The 25323-nt window shown below is 43.6% G+C and overlaps 1 protein-coding gene across 2 annotated transcripts; it reads left to right on the top strand.

Moving 5' to 3' along the window:
- Positions 1 to 12: 12 nt before the first annotated feature.
- Positions 13 to 23848, top strand: LOC110520406 (serine/threonine-protein kinase LATS2). Of its 2 annotated transcripts, XM_021597706.3 has the most exons (10): positions 22 to 260; positions 4641 to 4799; positions 4910 to 5283; positions 14554 to 14686; positions 15309 to 16831; positions 17212 to 17454; positions 17586 to 17925; positions 18038 to 18220; positions 18326 to 18432; positions 18557 to 23848. In XM_021597706.3, exons 3-10 carry the CDS (start codon positions 4927 to 4929, stop codon positions 19076 to 19078), a joined length of 3408 nt encoding a protein of 1135 aa, XP_021453381.2. In that variant the 5' UTR covers positions 22 to 260; positions 4641 to 4799; positions 4910 to 4926; the 3' UTR covers positions 19079 to 23848. The 2 variants fall into 2 exon arrangements, with proteins under 2 accessions (XP_021453380.2, XP_021453381.2); XM_021597705.3 differs by having other exon boundaries at positions 13 to 260; positions 4641 to 5283.
- The last annotated feature ends 1475 nt before the right edge of the window (positions 23849 to 25323 follow it).

Below are 25323 nucleotides of genomic sequence, written 5' to 3'. Positions count from 1 at the left end.
ACGTGCATTGGTCCCTCACGTGACTCCAGGAATGTTAACAATGCAGTAAGTGTCCAACTTTGTACTGCATTCTAATTCTGCCTGTAGTTGGGGGAAAATGGAGTCTCTTCTCAGGATATTTACCCGGGCCTACCGTTGAGAAAGTTCGATACATTATCGTATGGATTGTGCAACAAAGGATTGGATATAAAGTTTTCCCGAAAAGCGTATTTGGTTGGATTCTTTCTCGGATTAAAGCCGAATGATACTTCTATCACATGGTAAGTTCAAGTCTTCATCATATTTTGGGAAAGCCTAACTATTTTGATGAAAACACAAAGATAAATGTTCTTTTCAGTACTGACATTTATGTAAATTGAAGATAAAGCCTCGGATTTCTTCCAACGCGACTAGCTTTTGGCCAGAGGAAGAGACTGCTGGGACTGAAATTCTCCCTACATTGGAATGTCGGGCTGCTCCAGGCTGCAGAGTTGCGCTCTGATCCACCGATAGATCATACAACTTCCAGCGCAAAGTTGAGAAGGCCCCACAATATTTTTCAGTCTCGAAATGTTCTAATTAATCACAACCTCGACAAGAAAACCCATAACGTGATCAATATGTTTAGGATATTGAAACAAATGTCATTTTACAATGGTTTTGTTTTCACTAAAGCCTAGGATGGGAGGGGGTCTTAAGCGTGGCAAAATAATATTTAAATGACGTGTTAAAAGTGTTATAATGTACCTTTGAAACACGAATGTGTCTTTAAAATGTTTATTTGAGATGAATATGGATTCTTAGGATGTTTCTGGTTGCATTAAATGTTTGGTGAATTATTTAATTCCATAATGGTCTCTCATTCTGTAAACGGGCTGCAAATAGTCAACTGTCTTTTTGTGGGATGTGCACCATTGTTCTTAATGTCCAGATTTTTTTATGATGCTGTTTGATAAACTTTTGAATAACAGAAACTTCTCACTGATTGTTTATTAAGTTTGGACATTTTATTTCTGTAACTTAAAATAACTGCCACAATTTAACTGTTTAAGAGTAGTTTGCGTAGTGTATGCCAAATTATCAGTCTAGTATAGCAGGCTAATAGATTGACACTGATGCAACCATGCGTTTCATTCAGGTGTGCAATAACACACGAGGTTCAAGGTATGAACCTTGTTCTAGCTCTACCTTTAAACAACATAACAGGCGCACAATGTTACAAAAATGTTAATATAGGCTAGATAATAAAAAATTACTATTATGCAGGTATTACAATGAATAGCCCATTCGTTTAATTGTGACTGTAGCATACATTTTAAAAGTCATATTCTAACCGGATCAGATGTTCTCTATTGATATAAGCCTGTGAGTATTGATTGAATTGATAATACTGGTATGTGTCACTGTCTGGGAATCTGACTTCAATAGAATTAATGTGTAACATTCATTGCAAACCTACATCTCGCATCAGGAGATCAGATATTAGCCGACTGTATTTGTTTACATGATTGACTTCTTGATTTAAAATAACTTGAATCAAAGTAATCTAGTCAAAATAAATATACTTTCATTCCAACCTAAATCTAGGTTGGATCTACAGCAACAGCTTCTAAGTGATGAATGGTAGCATTCAAGTTAACGTGTTTATATTTTACATGTTTGAAAGGATCTCTGTACTTTTCTGTTACCGTTGTGTGACTTGTGTCTCCACATGTAATCAAATATTGGATCCCAACCACAACCACTCAGACATTATTATCAGGCATTGCAGACCGAGGACCTCATTGGTAAAGACAGGCCAGGGCATTTCTATCTAAAAGGACCTGTGAGCACCAACGTGACGTTCATAGGAGCATGTCCAATTGGGTGTCAAATGAAAGCTAAGAGTATATTTTTGATTAATTAAATTATATTTACATTTTTCAACCATGTTCCATCCCAAACATTAGGAAAAGGCAAAGGCTTTGATTTCTGGTAAAACAGGTGTAAAGGGGGTCTTAGACAACATCTACCAGAAATAGTCTTAAAAGGTATCATACATACATCAACACACAATAATGTTGAAGTAAAAGACCCCTGTCAACGAATATCAACTCTTATATTTAGTTTTGGAGAAATTATTTGCCTCCTGTAAGTTTAAGAAACATTGCTTTGTGCCTTGTAATTTTGTCACAAAACCCCGCATCTTTAAGATAGTTTCTAATTTCTCTCCCTCATGAGAGGGAGGATAATGACATTTTACGGAAGTAACAATTAAAGGTAGGCCTACCAATTTGTTAGTGTTTTATTTACAGTACTAGTCAAAAGTTTGTACACACCCTACTCATTCAAAGGTTTTTCTTTATTTTTTTTAACTATTTTCTACATTGTAGAATAATAGTGAAGACATCAAAACTATGAAATAACACATATGGAATCATGTAGTAACCAATTAAAAAAAAAAAAAAAAAATCAAAATATATTTTATATTTGAGATTCTTCAAAGTAGCCACCCTTTGCCTTGATGACAGCTTTGCACGCGCTTGGCATTCTCTCAACCAGCTTCATGAGGAATGCTTTTGCAACAGTCTTGAAGGAGTTCCCACATATGCTGAGCACATGTTGGCTGCTTTTCCTTCAATCTAAGGTCGAACTCATCCCAAACCATCTCAATTGGGTTGAGGTCCGGTGATTGTGGAGGCCAGGTCATCTGATTGATGCAGCACTCCATCACTCTCCTTCTTGGTCAAATAGCCCTTACACAGCCTGGAGGTGTGTTGGGTCATTGTCCTGTTGAAAAACAAATGATAGTCCCACTAAGCGCAAACCAGATGGGATGGCTTATCGCTACAGAATGCTGTGGTAGCCATGCTGGTTAAGTGTGCCTTGAATTCTAAATAAATCACTGACAGTGTCACCAACAAAGCACCATCACACACCTCCTTGTCCATGTTTTACGGTGGGAACTACACATACAGAGATCACCCGTTCATCTACTCCGCATCTCACAAAGACATGGCGGTTGGAACCAAGAATATCAAATTTGGACTCATTAGACCAAAGGAGAGATTTCCACTGGTCTAATGTCCATTGCTCGTGTTTCTTGGGCCAATCAAGTCTCTTCTTCTTATTGGTGTCCCTTAGTAGTGGTTTCTTTCCAGAAATTTGACCATGAAGGCCTGATTCACACCATCTCCTCTGAACAGTTGAAGTTGAGATGTGTCTTTTTCTACAAATGGACTGTCCGGACTATCCAAATAAAGTGTTACTGAGTACTGTATAATGTACTGTACTGATCATATCTACTTTCTGCAAATATATTTGAATCCTAGTCAGTGGTCAGAGTCAGTCTCTGTCCAGACGGTTCAGAAACAGAACCCAAACCTTAAGAAATTGGTGGTCCTAAAAACATATTTTCCAAGTTAATGGTGTTAATAATTTCTGCTAGCCATCTACTGAAGCAAGGGGAGGTGGGTGACTTCCATTCTGTGAGGATCATGCTTTTTTGCAGCCACTATTCCAAACATCAGAGCCAGCTGTTTCTCATAGGAGATCCTGTGTGATTAACAGTACAGGTGTCTCTAATCAGTCAGATAAAATAAGAAATTCATTTTATTATCCTTGCAAGCAAATTTAGTTTGTGGCACTGTAAAAACACATAATCAAGCATAGAGGATGACATATATAGGTAGAGAAGTGCAGTTCATAAGTGATCAATGATTCAGCTGTACACAATATACACTGTACACATCAGTACTATGTCAACTACCATTCCAACTGCTGGCCAGAAGCTGCTCCTACTAGTGTTTTTTAAACATTCAGGAGACAGTGTCTCTACCCTCCTCTGTCTGTTGTTCTTTAGGGGAAATCCATGTTTCTGTTGTTTATTTTGGTCCTCTCTGCCCCGTGATGGAATGATATGAGCTTTCTTGTCGTTACTTGTGGAATGGAATGCTCTATGGGTGGACGTGGCCCTCAAAGCATCACAAGAATGGGAACTGAGGCTAAAGATTCTGGAGATTGGGCAACTTGTTGTGGAGCTTGGCACTACCGTCCCAAATATGTGTTTGTTTTTCAGATAACTAGACTCACAGTGAGTGCTGTGATTGTATCAGAAAACGCCTCAAACATCCAAACCCCAAAAATGCCTTTTTCAACCCATGATGAGAGAGGGAGAGAGAGAGTGTGTGTGAGAGTAGTGTCCTGATTTAGATGGACCAAGAGGATGCCACTGTTCAATGCTATCCCAGGCCTCAAGGCCTACCAAGCATACTGGTCTGGTGGTCTCTCAGTCCAAGCTAAACAACTGTATTTTAGTCACTGTCATAATTGAAAATGTGTAATACGGTGTTTTACACCACAAAAGCTGTTACACGATTACACAGTGATAATACATTGTTGTTGCCGCTTATTCTACATGAGTGTGCACAGAGACATACTTCATTCATACCTCCTATATTCTGCCACGGACAGTAGCACTGCCACGATAGAATGTAGAAAATGTTTTGAAGATAAAACCGTAAAGGGGTGTTAATATTGGATCACACAGCATTTCACACACAGTGGATGAGACATTTGTAACTAATATGACCCTATGCCACCATGACCACAACCCGACCACACACACCGTACCCTTACAGTGACCGTTCAGTAACATTTTCTGTTCTGATCTTGTTCCACAGGCGCAGATGGGAGCCAGAACGGTTTGGGGCAAGGGTACCCTTGTCACCCCTCACAAGACTTGGAATAAGGAGGAGTGTGACCCCTAAAACACAAACACCATGGCACGCCAGTGGGATTTCTATCAGTAGGAGCCAGCCACACAGAGACAAACAAAAACAGTAATACAGAGCGAGAAAGAGAAATCTCAATCTCACATATTTTTGCACAGCTTAGGAGTGTGTGTGTGTGTGTCAGATTTTGGGTTAGAATTTGAGTGTGTGTTCCTTAGACTTAAACGGGAGTGTCATGAGGCCCAAGACGTTCCCCGCTGCTCCGTACATGGGCAACACGCGCCAGCGCCTCCAGGAGATCAAGGAGGGGCTAAAGCAGCCGGCCAAGCTGATGAGCCAGGCCCTCCACGGGGGCAGCTCCCGGGGTGAGGGGGGCCGCGGGGCCGAAAGCAAGAGCAAAGACCCCGGCAGTCGCCAGCAGCAGCACCGGCCCCCTCAGAAGTTCAACAATTACCAGAATGCTCTGAGGGAGATCCGCAAGTCCCTCAGGCCGTTTGAATACAATACTGGACCCTCTTCTGGCTCTGCCCACCCTGCTGGAGGTGTCAACCGACAGATGCTGCAGGAGCTGGTCAATACTGGCTGTGACCAGGTGAGGACTGGGGAGTGTGTGTGTGTGGGCTTGCTCTCAAGTGGAAGAAACTGCTCTGGTCTGTATTAATGTCTCTGCTTGATTGCTGGCTCTATAGTCACGTATGTTAGTGGTTAACATACTAATGTGGCGGTAGAAAGCCCCATTCACTGTCATAATAATTCAATGATACACTACAACCTTTCTCTGCCAAGAGTACAGTACAGTGGTTACATAATAGAGGTCTACCGATTAATCGGAATGGCTGATTAATTAGGGCCGATTTCGAGTTTTCATAACAATCGGTAATCTGCATTTTTGGACACCGATCATGGCCGACGATCGCTAATAGCGTTTCAAACGTCACTCGCTCTGAGACTTGGAGTAGTTGTTCCGTAGTTGTTCCCCTTGCTCTGCAAGGGCCACGGCTTTCGTGGTGCGATGGGGAACGATGCTTCGAGGGTGGCTGTTGTCGATGTGTTCCTGGTTCGAGCCCAGGTAGGGGCGAGGAGAGGGACGGAAGCTATACTGTTACGCTGGCAATACTAAAGTGCCTATAAGAACATTCAATAGTCAAAGGTATATGAAATACAAATGGTATAGAGAGAAATATTCCTATAATTCTTATAATAACCTCAACCTAAAACTTCTTACCTGGGAATATTGAAGACCCATGTTAAAAGGAACCACCAGCTTTCATTTGTTCTCAGGTTCTGAGCAAGGAGCTTAAACGTTATCTTTTTTACATGGCACATATTGCACTTTTACTTTCTTCTCCAACAGTTTGTTTTTGCATTATTTAAACCAAATTGAACATGTTTCATTATTTATTTGAGGCTAAATTTATTTGATTGATGTATTATATTAAGTTAAAATAAAATTGTTAATTTAGTATTGTTGTAATTGTCATTATTACAAATAAATAAATAAAATAATTTTCAAAAAAATCGGCAGATTAATCGGTATCTGCTTTTTTTGGTCCTGCAATAATCGGTATCGCCGTTGAAAAAATCATAGTCGGTCGACCTCTATTACATAATTCGGAGAGCAGATATACAGTCGGGCAAAAAAGTATTTAGTCAGCCAACAATTGTGCAAGTTCTCCCACTTGAAAAGATGAGAGAGGCCTGTAATTTTCATCATAGGTACACTTCAACTATGACCGACAAAATGAGAAAAAAAATCCAGTAAATCACATTCTAGGATTTTTAATGAATGTATGTGCAAATTATTGTGGAAAATAAGTATTTGGTCAATAACAAAAGTTTATCTCAATACTTTGTTATATACAAATCAAATGTATTTATATAGCCCTTTGTACATCAGCTGATATCTCAAAGTGCTGTACAGAAACCCAGCCTAAAACCGCAAACAGCAAGCAATGCAGGTGTAGAAGCACGGTGGCTAGGAAAAACTCCCTAGAAAGGCCAGGTGGACTGGGGACAGCAAGGAGTCATCATGTCAGGTAGTCATGAGGCATGGTCCTAGGGCTCAGGTCCTCCGAGAGAGAGAGAGAAAGAGAGAATTAGAGAGGGCATACTTAAATTCACACAGGACACCGGATAGGACAGGATAAGTACTCCAGATATAACAAACTGACCCTAGCCACCCGACACAAACTACTGCAGCATAAATACTGGAGGCTGAGACAGGAGGGGTCAGGAGACACTGTGGCCCCATCCGATGACACCCCCGGACAGTGCCAAACAGGAAGGATATAACCCCTTGTTGGCTATGACAGAGGTCAAACGTTTTCTGTAAGTCTTCACAAGGTTTTCACACACTGTTGCTGGTATTTTGGCCCATTCCTCCATGCAGATCTCCTCTAGAGCAGTGATGTTTTGGGGCTGTTGCTGGGCAACACAGACTTTCAACTCCCTCCAAAGATTTTCTATGGGGTTGAGATCTGGAGACTGGCTAGGCCACTCTAGGACCTTGAAATTCTTCTTACGAAGCCACTCCTTCGTTGCCCGGGCGGTGTGTTTGGGATCATTGTCATGCTGAAAGACCCAGCCACTTTTCATCTTCAATGTCCTTGCTGATGGAAGGAGGTTTTCACTCAAAATCTCACGATACATGGCCCCATTCATTCTTTCCTTTACACGGATCAGTCGTCCTGGTCCCTTTGCAGAAAAACAGCCCCAAAGCATGATGTTTTCACCCCCATGCCTCACAGTAGGTATGGTGTTCTTTGGATGCAACTCAGCATTCTTTGTCCTCCAAACACGACGAGTTGAGTTTTTACCAAAAAGTTATATTTTGGTTTCATCTGACCATATGACATTCTCCCAATCTTCTTCTGGATCATCCAAATGCTCTCTAGCAAACTTCAGACGGGCCTGGACATGTACTGGCTTAAGCAGGGGGACACGTCTGGCACTGCAGGATTTGAGTCCCTGGCGGCGTAGTGTGTTACTGATGGTAGGCTTTGTTACTTTGGTCCCAGCTCTCTGCAGGTTATTCGCTAGGTCCCCCCGTGTGGTTCTGGGATTTTTGCTCACCGTTCTTGTGATCATTTTGACCCCACGGGGTGAGATCTTGCGTGGAGCCCCAGATCGAGGGAGATTATCAGTGGTCTTGTATGTCTTCCATTTCCTAATAATTGCTCCCACAGTTGATTTCTTCAAACCAAGCTGCTTACCTATTGCAGATTCAGTCTTCCCAGCCTGGTGCAGGTCTACAATTTAGTTTCTGGTGTCCTTTGACAGCTCTTTGGTCTTGGCCATAGTGGAGTTTGGAGTGTGACTGTTTGAGGTTGTGGACAGGTGTCTTTTATACTGATAACAAGTTCAAACAGGTGCCATTAATACAGGTAACGAGTGGAGGACAGAGGAGCCTCTTAAAGAAGAAGTTACAGGTCTGTGAGAGCCAGAAATCTTGCTTGTTTGTAGTTGACCAAATACTTATTTTCCACCATAATTTGCAAATAAATTCATAAAAAATCCTACAATGTGATTTTCTGGATTTTTTAATTATAATTTTGTCTATCATAGTTGAAGTGTACCTATGATGAAAATTACAGGCCTCTCTCATCTTTTTAAGTGGGAGAACTTGCACAATTGGTGGCTGACTAAATACTTTTTTGCCCCACTATCAGGTCGAATTCAACAATCTGCTTGGCGCTGGTTTCTTTATCCTCTTTCGGAACGAGCGAGTGAACATCTTCACACCTGAGAGAGAATAGGAGAGGAAAAAAGAGAGAGGGAGAGGTTAGGAAATGGAAGAAGAGGACAGGTAGTGTTTCCGCAGGAAATTATGTCAGCTCATACATGCTCACCTTTCACCTAAAGAAATCAAGCCTTTGCTATACTACTATAGTTCAGATATGGAAAGCCTTACTACAGGAAAATAAGCATATTCTATCATTGATATAAATCAGAGTATTTCTGAATAATACGGATCAGACTGTGCAACATAGTTCAATCGCTCTTTAAACACTCATAACTGGCCGAAGATGAGGTCATTTTTAAAGGGCTCAGCTTTGACTCTGTGTTTTAAAGCTCTTGGATTGGCCAGAGACAGGTCACTATAACCAGACTCAGTACTATGTCTTTGTGGTTGCTGGCTTTAGGACAGGCCTGAGTACAGGCCCTGGGATTGCAGCACTCGGCATCTAAAGAATGCTTATCTCAAGCGCGTGCACCAAACTACTGAGAAACCCTCCTCAGACACCAGCACAGTGGAATTATGAGCTGTTACTTCAGAGAGAGAGGGAGAGCGAGAGCGATGCAAGTCACATCAATAAACATATTGATTTGAGTTATTAGAAAGCTGTTGTGTGCTTGCAGGTGTCCTTTGCTACGGCTTGATCTTGATCTTGTTCTTGTTATTACACACACAGATTTTTACTGCTCCTGTAGAACTAGGAATGTGTAGTTAGTTTGTGTATAGTTAGTGTGTAGTTAGCATGTAGTAATAGCGTAGTTAGTGTGTAGTTACAGTGGAGTAAGTGTGGTTTGGCCTCTAGTTCCTCTGAATGGCTCAGACCGGAGAGAGATTGGGAGCACTGTCAATACAAACAGGAAGTGGCGATTCAATGGTAGCAGGGTGGAACAGTTCCATCTGCTCCCATCGTGTCGCCACAGACAATCTGGCCACGTTCTCTCGCTGTCTCTCTCTCTGTCGGTGTGTCTCTGTCTCTCACTTTTTCTTTCGCTACCCCTCTTATCTCTGTCTGTTTCTCTTTCTGTATTCTATATTCCGTTTTTTCTCCTCTCATTAGCTTTACATATTTATTTGTGTTTATAGACACAAGCAGAAGGATAAACTGACAATTAAAATAATTGTACACGTTTATATTTTACAGGCAAAACATTTCTCTCTTTTCCTGCCTACTGATTTTGAAACTGATGGATTATAGGTAATGGTGTCTCAATGAGTGATGTGACAATCACCTGTCACTGTGAGTATGTGTTTGTCCTAGGGCTGTGTCCACTGAGCGGACCACTGAGCGTGGGCCCTTGTTTCCCCAACATTCCACAGCCGTAATGGCCGCCGTAGTGAGTGGCCCATTTGGTCTCAACCCACCTCCACTCCCACGGCCCTCTGGCCTGATTCTTACCAGACGCGCCACCTCCTCTCCTCCTCCAGCATGTTTTGGTGGGGAAGCGAGGGGGGACGACCGGAGTGTGGAGGAGCTCTTTCCTCTCCTCTGCCACTTTCCTTCCTTCATGTGTACAGCGGCTCCAGTATTACTGTATTATGGGCCGGACCGACCCGCGCGAAATGGAATGGAGACGGGAATCTTATGCACGCTAAGCGTATTAAACCACCAACGTATAAAACGACGTGGCTGCTGTGTTTATTTAACAATGAGGTTAACAGTGTGTGTGTGTGTGTGTGTGTGTGGCGCGAGATTAATAGAAGGAGAAGATGGCGGAGCGCTATCTGTTGTTCCACAGGCCTATTGATGTCACTCTCTCTCGGCCTGTCCATCCAGACTCCGCTCTCTAAAGGTCTCCCATATGGGTTTAATTTCCCATAGTGGAATGTGTTGCAGAATTAGGTCAAAGTGAAAACGAATATAAAAAAAACAGCTTTGAGTGTGTTGAGTGTGTGTGAGAGTTGAGTGTGTGTGCATACTGTCAGTGCCGTCTGAGATGTTTTGGCATGTGATTGTGTTTGGGATAACTCCTTGGCTTGTGGCTGTAACCATTATGACGGGTGCAAATGTGACGGAGGACATTGTAAGCTGGAAGCCACATAAGAGTCAAGAAGAGCCTCTTCTGATGCTTAGAATTCCATTTGGCCTAAATGGCACCAAAAAATGTATCCCTTTTTATTTTACCACTACAATCTGTTCTTAGGATGAAACTGAAAAATAACACCTTGTGTAGAAAGTAAACATCTGCACCTCGATGGTGCACCTCGATGGTGCCGAGTGTGCTTATGTCTGCATAATGAAACAATGTCTGGTCTAGCGATCAATGACAATGGAGTACGCTGCCGAGCCTTCCATAATTAGAAAGAGGAGATTCTCACGATTAAAATGGTGTCCAATTTGAAAAAAATCTAAATATACACATTGCTAGATATAAAGTGGGGCAAAGAAGTATTTAGTCAGCCACCAATTGTGCAAGTTCTCCTACTTAAAAAGATGAGGCCTGTAATTTTCATCATAGGCACACTTCAACTATGACAGACAAAATGAGAGAGAAAAAATCCAGAAAATCACATTGTAGGATTTTTTATGAATTTATTTGCAAATTATGGTGGAAAATAAGTATTTGGTCACCTACAAACAAGCAAGATTTCTGGCTCTCACAGACCTGTAACTTCTTCTTTAAGAGGCTCCTCTGTCCTCCACTCGTTACCTGTATTAATGGCACCTGTTTGAACTTGTTATCAGTATAAAAGACACCTGTCCACAACCTCAAACAGTCACACTCCAAACTCCACTATGGCCAAGACCAAAGAGCTGTCAAAGGACACCAGAAACTAAATTGTAGACCTGCACCAGGCTGGGAAGACTGAATCTGCAATAGGTAAGCAGCTTGGTTTGAAGAAATCAACTGTGGGAGCAATTATTAGGAAATGGAAGACATACAAGACCACTGATAATCTCCCTCGATCTGGGGCTCCACGCAAGATCTCACCCCGTGGGGTCAAAATGATCACAAGAACGGTGAGCAAAAATCCCAGAACCACACGGGGGGACCTAGCGAATAACCTGCAGAGAGCTGGGACCAAAGTAACAAAGCCTACCATCAGTAACACACTACGCTGCCAAGGACTCAAATCCTGCAGTGCCAGACGTGTCCCCCTGCTTAAGCCAGTACATGTCCAGGCCCGTCTGAAGTTTGCTAGAGAGCATTTGGATGATCCAGAAGAAGATTGGGAGAATGTCATATGGTCAGATGAAACCAAAATATAACTTTTTGGTAAAAACTCAACTCGTCGTGTTTGGAGGACAAAGAATGCTGAGTTGCATCCAAAGAACACCATACCTACTGTGAGGCATGGGGGTGAAAACATCATGCTTTGGGGCTGTTTTTCTGCATAGGGACCAGGACGACTGATCCGTGTAAAGGAAAGAATGAATGGGGCCATGTATCGTGAGATTTTGAGTGAAAACCTCCTTCCATCAGCAAGGGCATTGAAGATGAAAAGTGGCTGGGTCTTTCAGCATGACAATGATTCCAAACACACACCCGGGCAACGAAGGAGTGGCTTCGTAAAAAGCATTTCAAGGTCCTGGAGTGGCCTAGCCAGTCTCCAGATCTCAACCCCATAGAAAATCTTTGGAGGGAGCTGAAAGTCCGTGTTGCCCAGCAACAGCCCCAAAACATCACTGCTCTAGAGGAGATCTGCATGGAGGAATGGGCCAAAATACCAGCAACAGTGAGTGAAAACCTTGTGAAGACTTACAGAAAACATTTGACCTCTGTCATTGCCAACAAAGGGTATATAACAAAGTATTGAGAGAAACTTTTGTTATTGACCAAATACTTATTTTCCGTCATAATTTGCAAATAAATTCATAAAAAATCCTACAATGTGATTTTCTGGATTTTTTTTCTTTCTTCTCATTTTGTCTGTCATTGTTGAAGTGTACTATGCTGGAAATTACAGGCCTCATCTTTTTTTTAAACTTTTTTAGTTGGTGGCTGACTAAATACTTTTTTGCCCCACTGTACCTATATTTCCCTATAGGAAACAATGGGAAGATCTCAGTTCCAGGAGTCATTTTTTGTTGTTGTTTACATTTGAACTACCAGCAACTTGGGCAGGTCTCATTGCCAACAATAACAAGCAGGCATTGCGACGTAGAACAATAAGCTGGGAATAGAACGTTTGGAAGGTGAGTTGGTGCCACGGTGCTCAATAGAACTAATAGTAGCTGGCAGGGTGAAAAATGCCCTAAAATGAGGCCTGTTTTTCATGATTACTTCAAAACTACGGCAAGCAGCTGGGACATATGGTAATATTATATTACTCATTTTTATCCAAAAAAAGCATTGTTGAAAATGTAATGTGTCCAGCCTAGAAATGGAAAGTCAGACACCGAAAAATACATATTTCCAAATATCTGGGGTTCTTTGCTTCCTGGCTTGTGGAATGTTGGTAACATCTGTCACCATGACATTGGAGGTCAGAGTTGGAACGCAACGCACCACCAGCAGCCAGCCTCCACCCAGTTTCAGTCTCGGCACAGAGCAGAGGGAGAGGGGGGGGGGGCGAGAAAAGCAATAGACAGAGAGGAATGGCGAGAAAGTGAGCAAGAGAGAAATTAACTTAGGAAAGGATAAGGGGGAGCGAAAAGAGTGATTGAGGTTTCTGAGGGACTGAAGTCTCCACATTAGCATGGAAACCAGGCAGCTAGTCAGCACTCTCCTTTAGCTATGGTGGAATCCAACACACAGGCCCAGGCCAGTCACCATAGAGTGACCATAAACATACATGAGTGTGTGTGTGTGTGTGTGTGCAGCGCTAATAGGGGTGTGCAAATGTGTGTGTCTTATGAGGGAGGGAGGGAAAGAGTGTATTTTGGTTCAGTCGTATGGGCAGGCCCACTCTCAGATGGACACACATACTCACTCACTCACACACACACACAAACACACAGAATGTGTAGAATATCTGTGGCTCCGGCGTTTCCTGGCTCTGAGAGCTGAATGTGCCCACTGTTGCTATGCAGCCCTGTTTTTAAACACATTTATGTTTGACTAAGTTTCCTCCCTGCAAATGAAAGCACCCGGTCGGCCTCAAAATCTGTGGACACGGAATGGCTGCATTACACCGTTTAAACTAGTATAAAGTCCACTTCAGTCCACTTTTGAAAATGGCCTTAGTTTATTTCCTTGATTAATGTAAATGTTTTAAACAACAACCTTAAGGAGCCATTTCAGATGAGCAGAAGTATTTGGTTGGAGTTCTCTAACTGACCAGTGGAGGCGGTGTGGGCTGAATGCCTGTCTTGACTGAGGGTCATTTCCAGTGACGTCTTATGCTATTCAGGGATATTTCCTCATGTAGGTGTCTGTCGCCTAGTTAAAGAACGGTCACAGCTTGTGTCATGTTTATTTTCACATCTCACTCACTGATGTTGAATGGCTGTTGTTGTTTGTACTCTGCCTATCAGCCAGTGTGAAAATATCAGGATAACCTGCTTGACCGTTATAGAAAAACTAAAATAACTACTGGAGTATGGTGCTGAACTATCACTGTAGAGGTCCTTGTCATAAAAATAGCCTACTATTGGAATGTTGAAAGAATGTTAAAGGTTGTATGTTCTCAGCTCTCTGTGTTCTTTGTTGTTGTGTGTGTGTGTGTGTGTGTGAGGCAGGCTCAGGAAGTGGCTGGTGCATGACCCCAGGAGAAGAGGATGCAGGTGCAAGGCCTGCTGGGGGGCTGTTTTTATCGTCACCTGATGTGTGCGTGGGTTACAGTAGAAGAGACAATGACAATAGAAGACACTAAACACTGTTTAGCTCTAAAATAATAGAGACAATGCACTCTGTTCCCCAAAATGAGATGGACTAGCTTCATCAGTCACATTGATTTACTTAATTAAGCAATAAGGCCCGAGGGGGTGTGGTATATGGCCAATATACCATGGCTAAGGGCTGTTCTTCAGATACAGCCCTTAGTCGTGGTATATTGGCCATATACCACAAATCCCTGAGGTGCCTTATTGCTATTATAAACTGGTAATTAGTAAAAATAAATATTTTGTCATAACCGTGGTATACCCGTGATATACCACGTCTGTCAGCCAATCAGCATTCAGGGCTCGAACCACCTAGTTTATAATGTCCGTTAGACACCATTTATTTGTTGTTTTGACACCAGGAAATGGCGGTGCGGGCTCTGAAGCAGACGGGTAGCAGAAACATTGAGGCTGCTCTGGAGTACATCAGTAAGATGGGATACCTGGACCCACGCAATGAACTCATCGTCCGGATTATCAAGCAGACCTCGCCAGGTAACATAACCCATGCACACATATTCTAAATATATGCACAGATAGTTTAAATTGCAATAAGCATATGAACTCAAATCAAATTGTATTGGTCACATACACATGGTTAGCAGATGTTATTGTGAGTGTAGCGAAATGCTTCTGCTTCTAGATCCGACAGTGCAGCAGTATCTAACAGGTAATGTCTAACAATTCCACAACAAAACCTAATACACACAATCTAGTAAAGGAATGGGATGAGAATATATAAGTATAACATATATAGATGCGCAGTGACAGAGCGGCTAAGATGCAATAGATAGTAAAGAATAGATAGTTCCATTTATTAAAGTGGCCAACGATTTCAAGTCTGTAGGTAGGCAGCTGTTTAACAATCTGATGGCCGCATTGGGAAAGTGGTATTCCTGGTCGTAGTGCTGGTTAGTTGACGTCTCTCTGATATCTAATAGTTCTTCCTGGCTGTATGTAATAACAAGGAGTACCCACCAAGGTTTATCTGGGCTAACAATGTAAGAAATAATACATAAAAAAACAACAGTTTCATAAGGACTTCAAGCGAAGTTGCCATCTCTATCGGCGCCATCTTGCCAGACAACTCACTCACCACTATAATTTCTGTCCACAGGCAAAGGGGGCATGCCAAACTCAATTGACCACAGACCACCATTGGAGGGAACAAGTGAGGGTGCCATGCCTCCCTACCACCAGATGGGGGCATCGATGTATGAGGGTGCTGGCTATGGGCCAGAGGGGCCCTACATGGGTGCCCCTCCTGTCATGAACTACATGATCCCCCCCTCGGGCACAGCACAGGGCCCTGCCATGGTTAACCCCATGGGACGCCCGCCCAGTATTGGAGCCTACCCTCCATCCATGGCCGCCCAGAACAATCCAGGGAACCCCATGTACCCCCCAGGTGCCCCGCAAAAGGCCTACCCAGGCAGCATGGAACAGGCCATGATTGGCTACAGTGTCCCTGGCCAGCCCCTGCAGCCCCAGGCACCAGGAGGCCCCATCCCCGTACCCCACTACGACTACGGCCACGGCCGGCCTCACATGATGGAGCCCTCGGGCTACGGCATCAAGAGGAGCGCATCCTTCCAGAACAAGATGCCACCGCTGGCGCCCGACAACTACGTCAACATGCAGGTTAAAGGGGCCATGGGCCAGAACGGGGGAGGGTACCCCCCTAACCTGTACCTACCGCCCCATTCACACCCTCGGCAGTCCAGCCCCACCTCACACCAGGTCCACATGATGTCCCGCTCGCCCGGTGGAGCTGCCGCCGCCATGGGGCCAGATTTCTCTGACCTCCCCCAGGGCCTGCTCACGCCTTCCAGAGCCAGTCTCAACCTGGACCTGTATGAGCAGCACCAACACCACTGGGCCGGGCCCCAGGGGCCTGAGGGGGCCCCTCCAGCCAGGCAACCCCAGCCTCAGGGTCCCTTCCGGGGAGAGGTGCGAGTCCCCAGCAGGACCAACTCCTTTAACAACCGCTCAGCGCCCCCCAACAACGTCCGGCCCACTTTGGTACCTCCAGCTCCCGGCAAGCAGGACCCGTCCCTGGGTCCACCCAACACCATCACGGCGGTGACGTCGCCCCCCATCCAGCAGCCGGTGAAGAGCATCCGGGTGATGAGGCCCGAGCCGAAGACTGCTGTGGGGCCGTGTCACCCTGGCTGGTTGGCCGCTCAGGAAGCATCTGAGCCCCTCGCCTACATGCCTGAAGAGGCCTACGCTCTGGAGCCTGCCCAGGAGCCCCGCTGTCCACCACCTCCCTACCCCAAAACCCTGCTCATATCTGGGGCTTCTTCAGAGGCAGGGCCCCTGGAGGCCTCAGACCTCAACACCCCTGCTAGGCCACACGGTAGCAGTGGAGGAGGAGGGGGAAAGGCAGAAGAGAGCCAGGTGAAAGAAAAGACCAAGTCTGGAAAAGGAGAGAAGGCAGTGAAGGACAAGAAGCAGATCCAGACATCGCCGGTGCCGGTGAGGAAGAACGGGCGTGATCAGGAGAAGAGGGAATCACGCATTAAAAGTTACTCACCCTTCGCCTTCAAGTTCTACATGGAGCAGCATGTGGAGAATGTGATGAAGACCCACCAGGAAAAACTGAACCGCAGGCTCCAGCTGGAGCAGGAGATGTCCAAGGTGAGACAGGGAGAGACCTAAAGATTATGAATCTAAAGGATTATCCCTGAGGACCTGTGTTGTAGACAACAGCTAGTTTGTCCTAAATACCTAGAACAGTCCAAAACATTGTCCAAAACATTTAGAAAAACATTTACTCAGGGTTCAGTCCTTTTGACCCCCTTTTGAGACTGTTATGAAATACACAAAAAATAAAGCATTTTATTAGTGAGGTAATATATTAATGAGTTGTTATCTTATATTAACAGTTAATGGAGACATTCAAAACATAAAACACTTCAAGATATATAAAATATAATATCATTGTAATAAGGCACATATACAGGATATTACCAGGGTGACGTATCCTCTTTATTTCTACATTCTTCCCCTTCCTCCAGGCTGGCCTATCAGAGGCCGAGCAGGAGCAGATGAGGAAGATGCTGAACCAGAAGGAGTCCAACTACAACCGTCTGCGCCGTGCCAAAATGGACAAGGCCATGTTTGTCAAGATCAAGACACTGGGCATCGGGGCCTTCGGCGAGGTGTGCCTGACACGCAAGGTGGACACGGGAGCCCTGTACGCCATGAAGACGCTGCGCAAGAAGGACGTGCTCAATCGCAACCAGGTGGCCCATGTCAAGGTAAAGATGAATGATCATGCTGAGGAGATGCTACTAATGATGTTTCCATGTTATTTCAATGTTATTGTTACACCAAAGGCACATTTCTACATGTTGTGTAGACTGGACAGTGAAGTGTTTCTATCCCTAAGGCTGAGCGTGACATCCTGGCGGAGGCAGACAACGAGTGGGTGGTGCGTCTGTACTACTCGTTCCAGGACCGAGACAGCCTCTACTTCGTCATGGACTACATCCCCGGAGGAGACATGATGAGCCTGCTGATCCGCATGGGCGTCTTCCCTGAGCCGCTGGCATGCTTCTACGTGGCTGAGCTGACGCTGGCCATCGAGAGTGTCCACAAGATGGGCTTCATCCACCGCGACATCAAGCCGGACAACATCCTCATCGACCTGGACGGACACATCAAGTTGACCGACTTTGGCCTCTGCACTGGCTTCCGCTGGACGCACAACTCCAAGTACTATCAGAAAGGTGAGCAGGGGAAAGACAAAGGACACGTTTTTGCACTGTGTATATGCTGTTTTATAGACAGCTTTTACTTGATATGATTCGATCGATATGTAATGTCCTCTCTTTTCTCCAGGGAGCCACATCAGGCAGGACAGCATGGAGCCCAGTGACTTTTGGGATGACGTGTCCAACTGTCGTTGTGGCGACCGGCTGCAGACCCTGGAGCAGCGGGCAACAAGGCAACACCAGCGCTGCCTGGCACACTCCCTGGTGGGCACTCCCAACTACATCGCCCCTGAGGTGCTGCTGCGCAAAGGTGAGGGCAATACTGGACATGAAGGAATGGAGTGGTCATATATTTGATAAATAAAGAAGCACATTGTGGTCTTGTTAGTGAGCGGCTGTGGTCTTGTCCCTGCAGGGTACACCCAGCTGTGTGACTGGTGGAGTGTGGGAGTGATCCTCTTTGAGATGCTGGTGGGTCATCCACCCTTCCTGGCCCCGACACCCACCGAGACACAGATAAAGGTTAGTAGTCTGTCGACTCACGGCTCAGCTGAACTACAGAATGTGGAAATGTGATATAACTAATCAATTGTAGCTCTGAAACATACTGTTTCCTCACAGTCTCCCCCTTCCCTTTCTTCTTCAGGTGATAAACTGGGAGAGCACACTGCAGGTGCCCCCGCAGGTTAAGCTCAGCCCAGAGGCTGTCGACATCATCGGCCGTCTCTGCTGCTCCCCTGAGGAGCGTCTTGGGAGCAATGGCGCCGGCGAGATCAAGACTCACCCCTTCTTCGACCAGATGGACTTCTCCAGCAATCTGCGCACCCAGCCCGCCCCCTACCGGCCCAAGATAGCCCACCCCATGGACACATCCAACTTCGACCCGGTGGAGGAGGAGGGGGGTCCCGGGGCATGGAGTGACAGCGGGGACAGCACACGGGCCTGGGAGACCCTCTGCACACCACACGGGAAACACCCGGAGCACGCTTTCTACGAGTTCACCTTTCGCAGGTTTTTTGACGACAACGGCTGCCCCTTCCGCTACCCCAAGCCCCCTGAGATCAGCCACAGCCAGGGGCCTCCCACCAGTAGCAGAGCCAGCAGCATGGGCCCTGAGGAGGAAGAGGAAGAGGTGGAGGAAGAGCAGGGGGAGCCTGTGTATGTGTAGAAGAGCCCAGACTGTTGGCTTTCTGAACTATGACCCCCCCCCCCCCCCCCTCTTCTCTCTCTCTCTCTCCAACAATCAACACTTAGCACCTGGGGCCCCGGCTGCCAACTTTCTATCTACCGCTGTTCTTCTCAGAGGGTGTGTGCGTGTGCGTGCGTGCGTCTATATTTGTGTGTGTTTGAGAGACTGAATAGGACGACCTGACATCTGTTTAACAATTCAGACACTACTGTGTGGAATCTTCAGCGTGAGCAAAGACTACAATAAGAATCCCTGATCTGGGACCAAGAACAACTAACTGTACAAGGGCTAGGGATTGGATAATGAAGCCAGAGGACTGTTCGGAAAGCAAATGAATCAGAACAGGAACAGATAGGTCTTCTATAGAAATGAAAGTATCCGCTGCGCTGTGGAAGTTTACAAAAGTGTTCAGATAAGAGTTTGACACTAGGACCGTTACTATGGGTGATCCTAGTGCTCTATCCCATTCCTTCGCCTTGGGTCTTAGAGATCTCTTCTTCCAGGTTCGCCTTACCCCAGGAAGTTAACACAAACACTTCCTGGACGTCAAGTTGGTCTGGACTGAATTAGCTGGTGGTAGAGGGGAAGAATGCAACACTTCTCACACAGCTGTGACAAAATAAGTTACCAAAATACAAATTCACATGCGCACATGAACACTTTAAAGGATGGTTGAACTACACAATTTAGCAGGAAGCAATGGGGTTGTCCTCTGCAGCTAACCCACCTAAAGCCTTGAGCATACCGATTGTGTAAAACTGTATGCGTTCCGACAGAAGTCCATTAATTTCAGTGGAAGGCAATTTTCACCTCTGGGACTCATCTGCCAGACTCGGTTGCGATGCTTGTCGCTGCGTGTAGTGTGTTGCATGCATGTGTTGGATTTTTCCAACTTGTGCTGTTGCTTTGCCATACGGTATCGGGAACGAAAGTAGATAGTCAACCGAAGAAGTAGCTAATGTGTAGCATGATTATTTTTGTTATGATGCGGTGCATGGATTGCGAAGACTACGTCAAATTTACCGTACGGCAATGTAATAATGCAACCTGTGTGCACACGGTGTAAGTCGCGGCATTTTTCAAAGTTAGTCTGACATGTAAGTCTAGGCATTCCCCAGCTGTGACTCCTACCTTTAGCTTCACACTAACTTTTTTTCCAAATAGGAGATGTGGGATAAAGCCCACTTGTGTTGTTCCCACTCACCCCTAAACATCTTCAGGATTCTGTTTTGAGTATCAGACCTAGGGGAATGGTTGTGACGGGTAAGTACTCGTAGCAACAACAACAAATTCCTTTGTTTTATTGAGCTCATTTTGCAGAGTTCTGAGGAAGGTGGACTGCAAGTGTGTAATCATTGCTTTGTTACAGATATGAATCTCATGATTACATACATATTTGCTAAGCAGTCACGGCTGTCCATATCTCCACACAACACATACATTACACCTGCTCTAAGACTGTCATGAACAGTGACATTACTGGCGCCAAGAGCAGTGCATTTTAGCCTCCTTGACAAAAGCCCTACCTGCTAATCCACCACTTACAAACACACGCTCAGTATTATACAGTTAACACATTGGAGTGTCCACACAGTCTCCTCGGTCCATATGGAGACAGATGTGAAAACTCAATGTCAGAAACACATGTAATAGTATGACTATGTGCAATACAGAAAATACGATATATAGTTTTCTAAACACTTACAATTACCATTTTGACCTTGTAATACTGAAACACGCTATGTACAAATATACATTATATTGGTTTATATATTTTCCTTATAGTTACATGACCCAATGCTGCTTATTATTGTGATTTAATATTATTATTATTTACATTATTTCATTTATACGTACTTCTTTCCTTTTATGCAAGTGTGGGTTTGATTGCCAGTGTGTTTGGTTTGGAAAGTGACGAACTGTGTGCCTTCTAGAGGAATGTTGGTACATATCTATCCACCGCAAGATGATGATGATGAGGATGATGATGATCAGTGTTTGTGCAGAATAACGACAGCAGCTTTCCTACTCTGCAACCAGGCTGGTCCTGTGTGTAGGAGAGTAGTGCGGAAGAGACAGACATAGTGATAGAGAAAGAAAGATGCGTTTCAGAGACAAAACAAAAGCAAGGCAGGATTGGCTATAAAATGAAAAATAAATGAATGAATAGCTTTCTCTATGTTACAAGAACAGGTGGCAAATGACCAAAACGTACACTATCAGTCAAAAGTTTGGACACACCTACTCTTCTTTATTTGGCTATTTTCTATATTGTAGAATAATAGTGAAGATATCAAAACTATTAAATAACTACTTTGAAGAGCCATCTAGTAACCAAAAAAGTGTTAAAAAAATCTAAATATATTTCAGATTTTCAAAGTAGCCACCTTTTGCCTTGATGACAGCTTTGCACATGCTTGGCATTCTCTCAACCAGCTTCACCTGGAATGCTTTTCCAACAGTCATGAAGGAGTGCCCTCATATGCTGAGCACTTGTTGGCTGCTTATCCTTCACTCTGCGGTCCAACTCATCTCAAACCATGTCAATTGGGTTGAGGTCGGGGGATTGTGGAGGCCAGGTCATGTGATGCAGCACTCCATCACTCTCCTTATTGGTCAAATAGCCCTTACACAGCCTGGAGGTGTGTCCCACTAAGCGCAAACCAGATGGGATGGCGTATCGCTGCAGAATGCTTAAGTGAATTCTAAACACATCACTGACAGTGTCAACAGCAAGCACCATCACACCTCCTCCTCCATACTTCAGGGTGGGAACCACATATTCAGAGATCATCCGTTCACCTACTCTGCATCTCACAAGACATTGCGGTTAGAACCAAATTTGAACTCATCAGACCAAAGGACAGATTTCCACCGGTCTAATGTCCATTGCTCGTGTTTCTTGGCCTAAGCAAGTCTCTTCTTATTATTTGTGTCCTTTAGTAGTGGTTTCTTTGCAGTAATTCGACCATGCCTAGTTAAATAAAGGTTCAATAAAATTAAATAAATGAAGGCCTGATTCACGAAGTCTCCGCTGAACAGTTGATGTGTCTGTTACTTGAACTCTCTGAAGAATTTATTTGGGCTGCAATTCCTGAGGATGTTAACTTAAATTAACTCATCCTCTGCAGCAGAGATAACTCTGGGTCTTCCTTTCCTGTGGCGGTCCTCTTGAGAGCCAGTTTCATCATAGCGCTTGATGGTTTTTGCGACTGCACTTGAAGAAACTTTATAAGTTCTTGAAATGTTCCGTATTGACTGACCTTCGTGTCTTAAAGTAATAATGAACTGTCATTTCACTTTGCTTGTTTGAGCTGTTCTTGCCGTAATATGGACTTGGTCTTTTACCAAATAGGGCTATCTTCTGTATACCACCCCTACCTTGTCACAACCTAACTGATTGGCTCAAATGCATTAAGAAGGAAAGAAATTCCACAAATTAACTTTTAACAAGGCACACCTGTTAATTGAAATACATTCCAGGTGACTACCTCATGAAGCTGGTTGAGAGAATGCCAAGAGTGTGCAAAGCTGTCATCAAGGCAAGGGTGGCTACTTTGAAGAATCTCAAATATAAAATATATTTACATTTGTTTAACACTTTTTGGTTACTACATGATTCCCATATGTGTCATTTCATAGTTTTGATGTCTGCACTATTATTATAAATGTAGAAAATAGTACAAATAAAGAAAAACCCTTGATTGAAATGTGTGTCCAAACTTTTGACTGGTACTGTATGTATTATTGGTACATTTTAATGCCTCCTAATGACCATGTGTTCATTTGACCATTTGATATTATGCTTGTGTTACTTAATTGTGTTGTGTTATGCAGTGGAGCACTGCTCAATGCAGGAAATGCTTTATTTTCTCCAATATCTCTAAACTATATGCTTTTTGACAATCAGCTATTGATGCAGTCTTGTGTGTCCAACTGAATAACTGTACAACAGTATTCCATATTTGATTGTTGTACTGACTAGGAAGGATTAGGAAGTTGCAAGTTCTGCCTAATGTCAATTCCTATACATGGAGTGCACTCATATCTCAAAGATCAAATTTGTGACAAAATGTAAGAGGGGAATATTTTAAACAATTACAATTGTTGTTTAAATGTGTCAATAGTTTTTTTGCTCACCTGCATGACAAAATTAATTGAAATTGACATTTTTAGAACGTGCCTCATGTCTTTAGGATTGGGCTGCAAATTCACTTCATTTGATCATCGTTGTCAGCGCAAGTAGGATTGTCAATCCACGTTCACCGGGATGGACTACTCAGTGAAATAGCTTTATAGAGACTGTGCTCACCAAGTCAGTTTTCTAGTGTTTGAGTGTTTGTGTGTGAGTGTGTTTTCCCTGTAACTAAGTTTTGAAAGTGATGACTGACAATCTTTGACTGATTTGAGATCTAATGTGGTGACTCATGATGTAACTTACTTGTACCTTTTTGTATTTTTACCCTTGGGAGTTTCTCATGTCTTCGATTCTCCTTAATGTATAATACAATTCTGTTACTCTTGAATATATATATATTTATACAGATATACATACTTTAAAAAAATCTTTATTCTTTTGAATTTCCTCTGAGCTAATGTTCAAACATCCTTGTCTGCAGTATTATAGACAGTATAATTTGGACAACATATATATCTCCTTTTTTACATATGTATGAATTGAGAATTTGTAAAAATGCTTTCACTGTCCTCACCTGTAAAATATATGTATAAATTAAATTAACCAGTTTCTATTTGTGTTGTAATTTCTAAGCCAACAATGTTATGTCTAAATGTATAATACGATTGATTCTTGTTGGCTTTGAATATTAGGCTTAAACCATTTTTGCAGAAAATGTAGATGTGGTTATTACACTGTACAGAACATTAGGAACACCTGCTCTTTTCATGACATAGACTGACCAGGTGAATCCAGGTGAAAGCAATGATTTCTTATTGATGTCACCTGTTAAATCCACTTCAATCAGAGTAGATGAATGGGAGGAGACAGGTTAAAGGTTAAAGACAGGTTATTTTTAAGCCTTGAGACAATTGAGACATGGATTGTGCATGTGTGCCACTCAAAAGGGTGAATGGGCAAGAAAAAAGGACATCCAGCCAACTTGACAAACTGTGGGACGCATTGGAGTCAAAATGGTCCAGCATCCATGTGGAATGCTTTCGACACCTTTTAGAGTCCATGCCCCGACAAATTGAAGCTCTTCTGAGGGTGTTCCTAATGTTTTGTACACTCAGTGTATGTGTTGATTTGAGAAAAGTGAAACACTGATCAGTTCATTTATTTTTTTACTTTTACAGGAATTTGTCTTTTATTCAAGAGCACTGAGATTAAACAACAGAGCTATATACACAAACAAGCTGTGGGTTTACAGTAGTTATAGCACATACAGTACATGATAAATTCTGTGCAAAGTCACAATGTCCACATTACTCTTCTTTCAGTCCCAGGCTACTTTAAAGTGCCGATTGCATATTGTGCAGTTTACTGCTCCTAGGGATAAAAGGGCTCAGAGTCGTTTGTCCTAGCCATGGGGATACGGACACTAGGACTAGTTCTTCATTGGCTTTGCAGTTCTGCATTGGGGTCTACGTGAGCGGGGTGTGTGTGTGGAGTGTGACAGGGTAGAGTTCAGAAAATAGAACAATATTCAGGGTAGAGTTTAGTGTTGTTTTGGGTAGTTTGGGGTTCTTTTGGGTTTTGTAGAAGCTTGGTTGCTTGAAAAAGCACAGCCCCCTTCAATATCGACCCTTTGTGCCTACAACATCAAGGAGCCTTTCCAGACTCTGAAGTCAGGAAAACTGAGTTTGGTGTCAGCCAGACTAGTTCCGTAGGGTTGTTTGATGTAGCTGTTTTGGGTAGTTGTGCATTTTGGGGTATTTGGGTGGTAATTATGTGTTGTTTTGGGTAGTTGTTGTTGTTTTGGGTGGTAATTTTGTTTTTTGGAGGAGCATTGTGGGTAGTTGTGGGTTGTTTTGGGTAGTTTGTGTTGTTTTGGATCATTAGAATGACCCCTGAGAGTTTGAATTGGGACAGGAACATGTATACAGGGAGCTATACAAATACTGTATCAATATTCTCTCTGTCCAATATTATTTATTATTATTTTTCATACGTTGAATGTGTTGGAATTGGAATTGGTGCCAAACATTAATATCCACAGAGAACAATGAGTTGATAGGATGTATTTTTCAACTACTGATCATAC

Source organism: Oncorhynchus mykiss, chromosome 3 (assembly GCF_057628025.1).
Source record: "Oncorhynchus mykiss isolate SJ-2025 chromosome 3, ASM5762802v1, whole genome shotgun sequence".
Taxonomy (NCBI): domain Eukaryota; kingdom Metazoa; phylum Chordata; class Actinopteri; order Salmoniformes; family Salmonidae; genus Oncorhynchus; species Oncorhynchus mykiss.
Note: the sequence above shows the minus strand (reverse complement) of the source record. Positions and strands in the feature narration are given on the sequence as shown.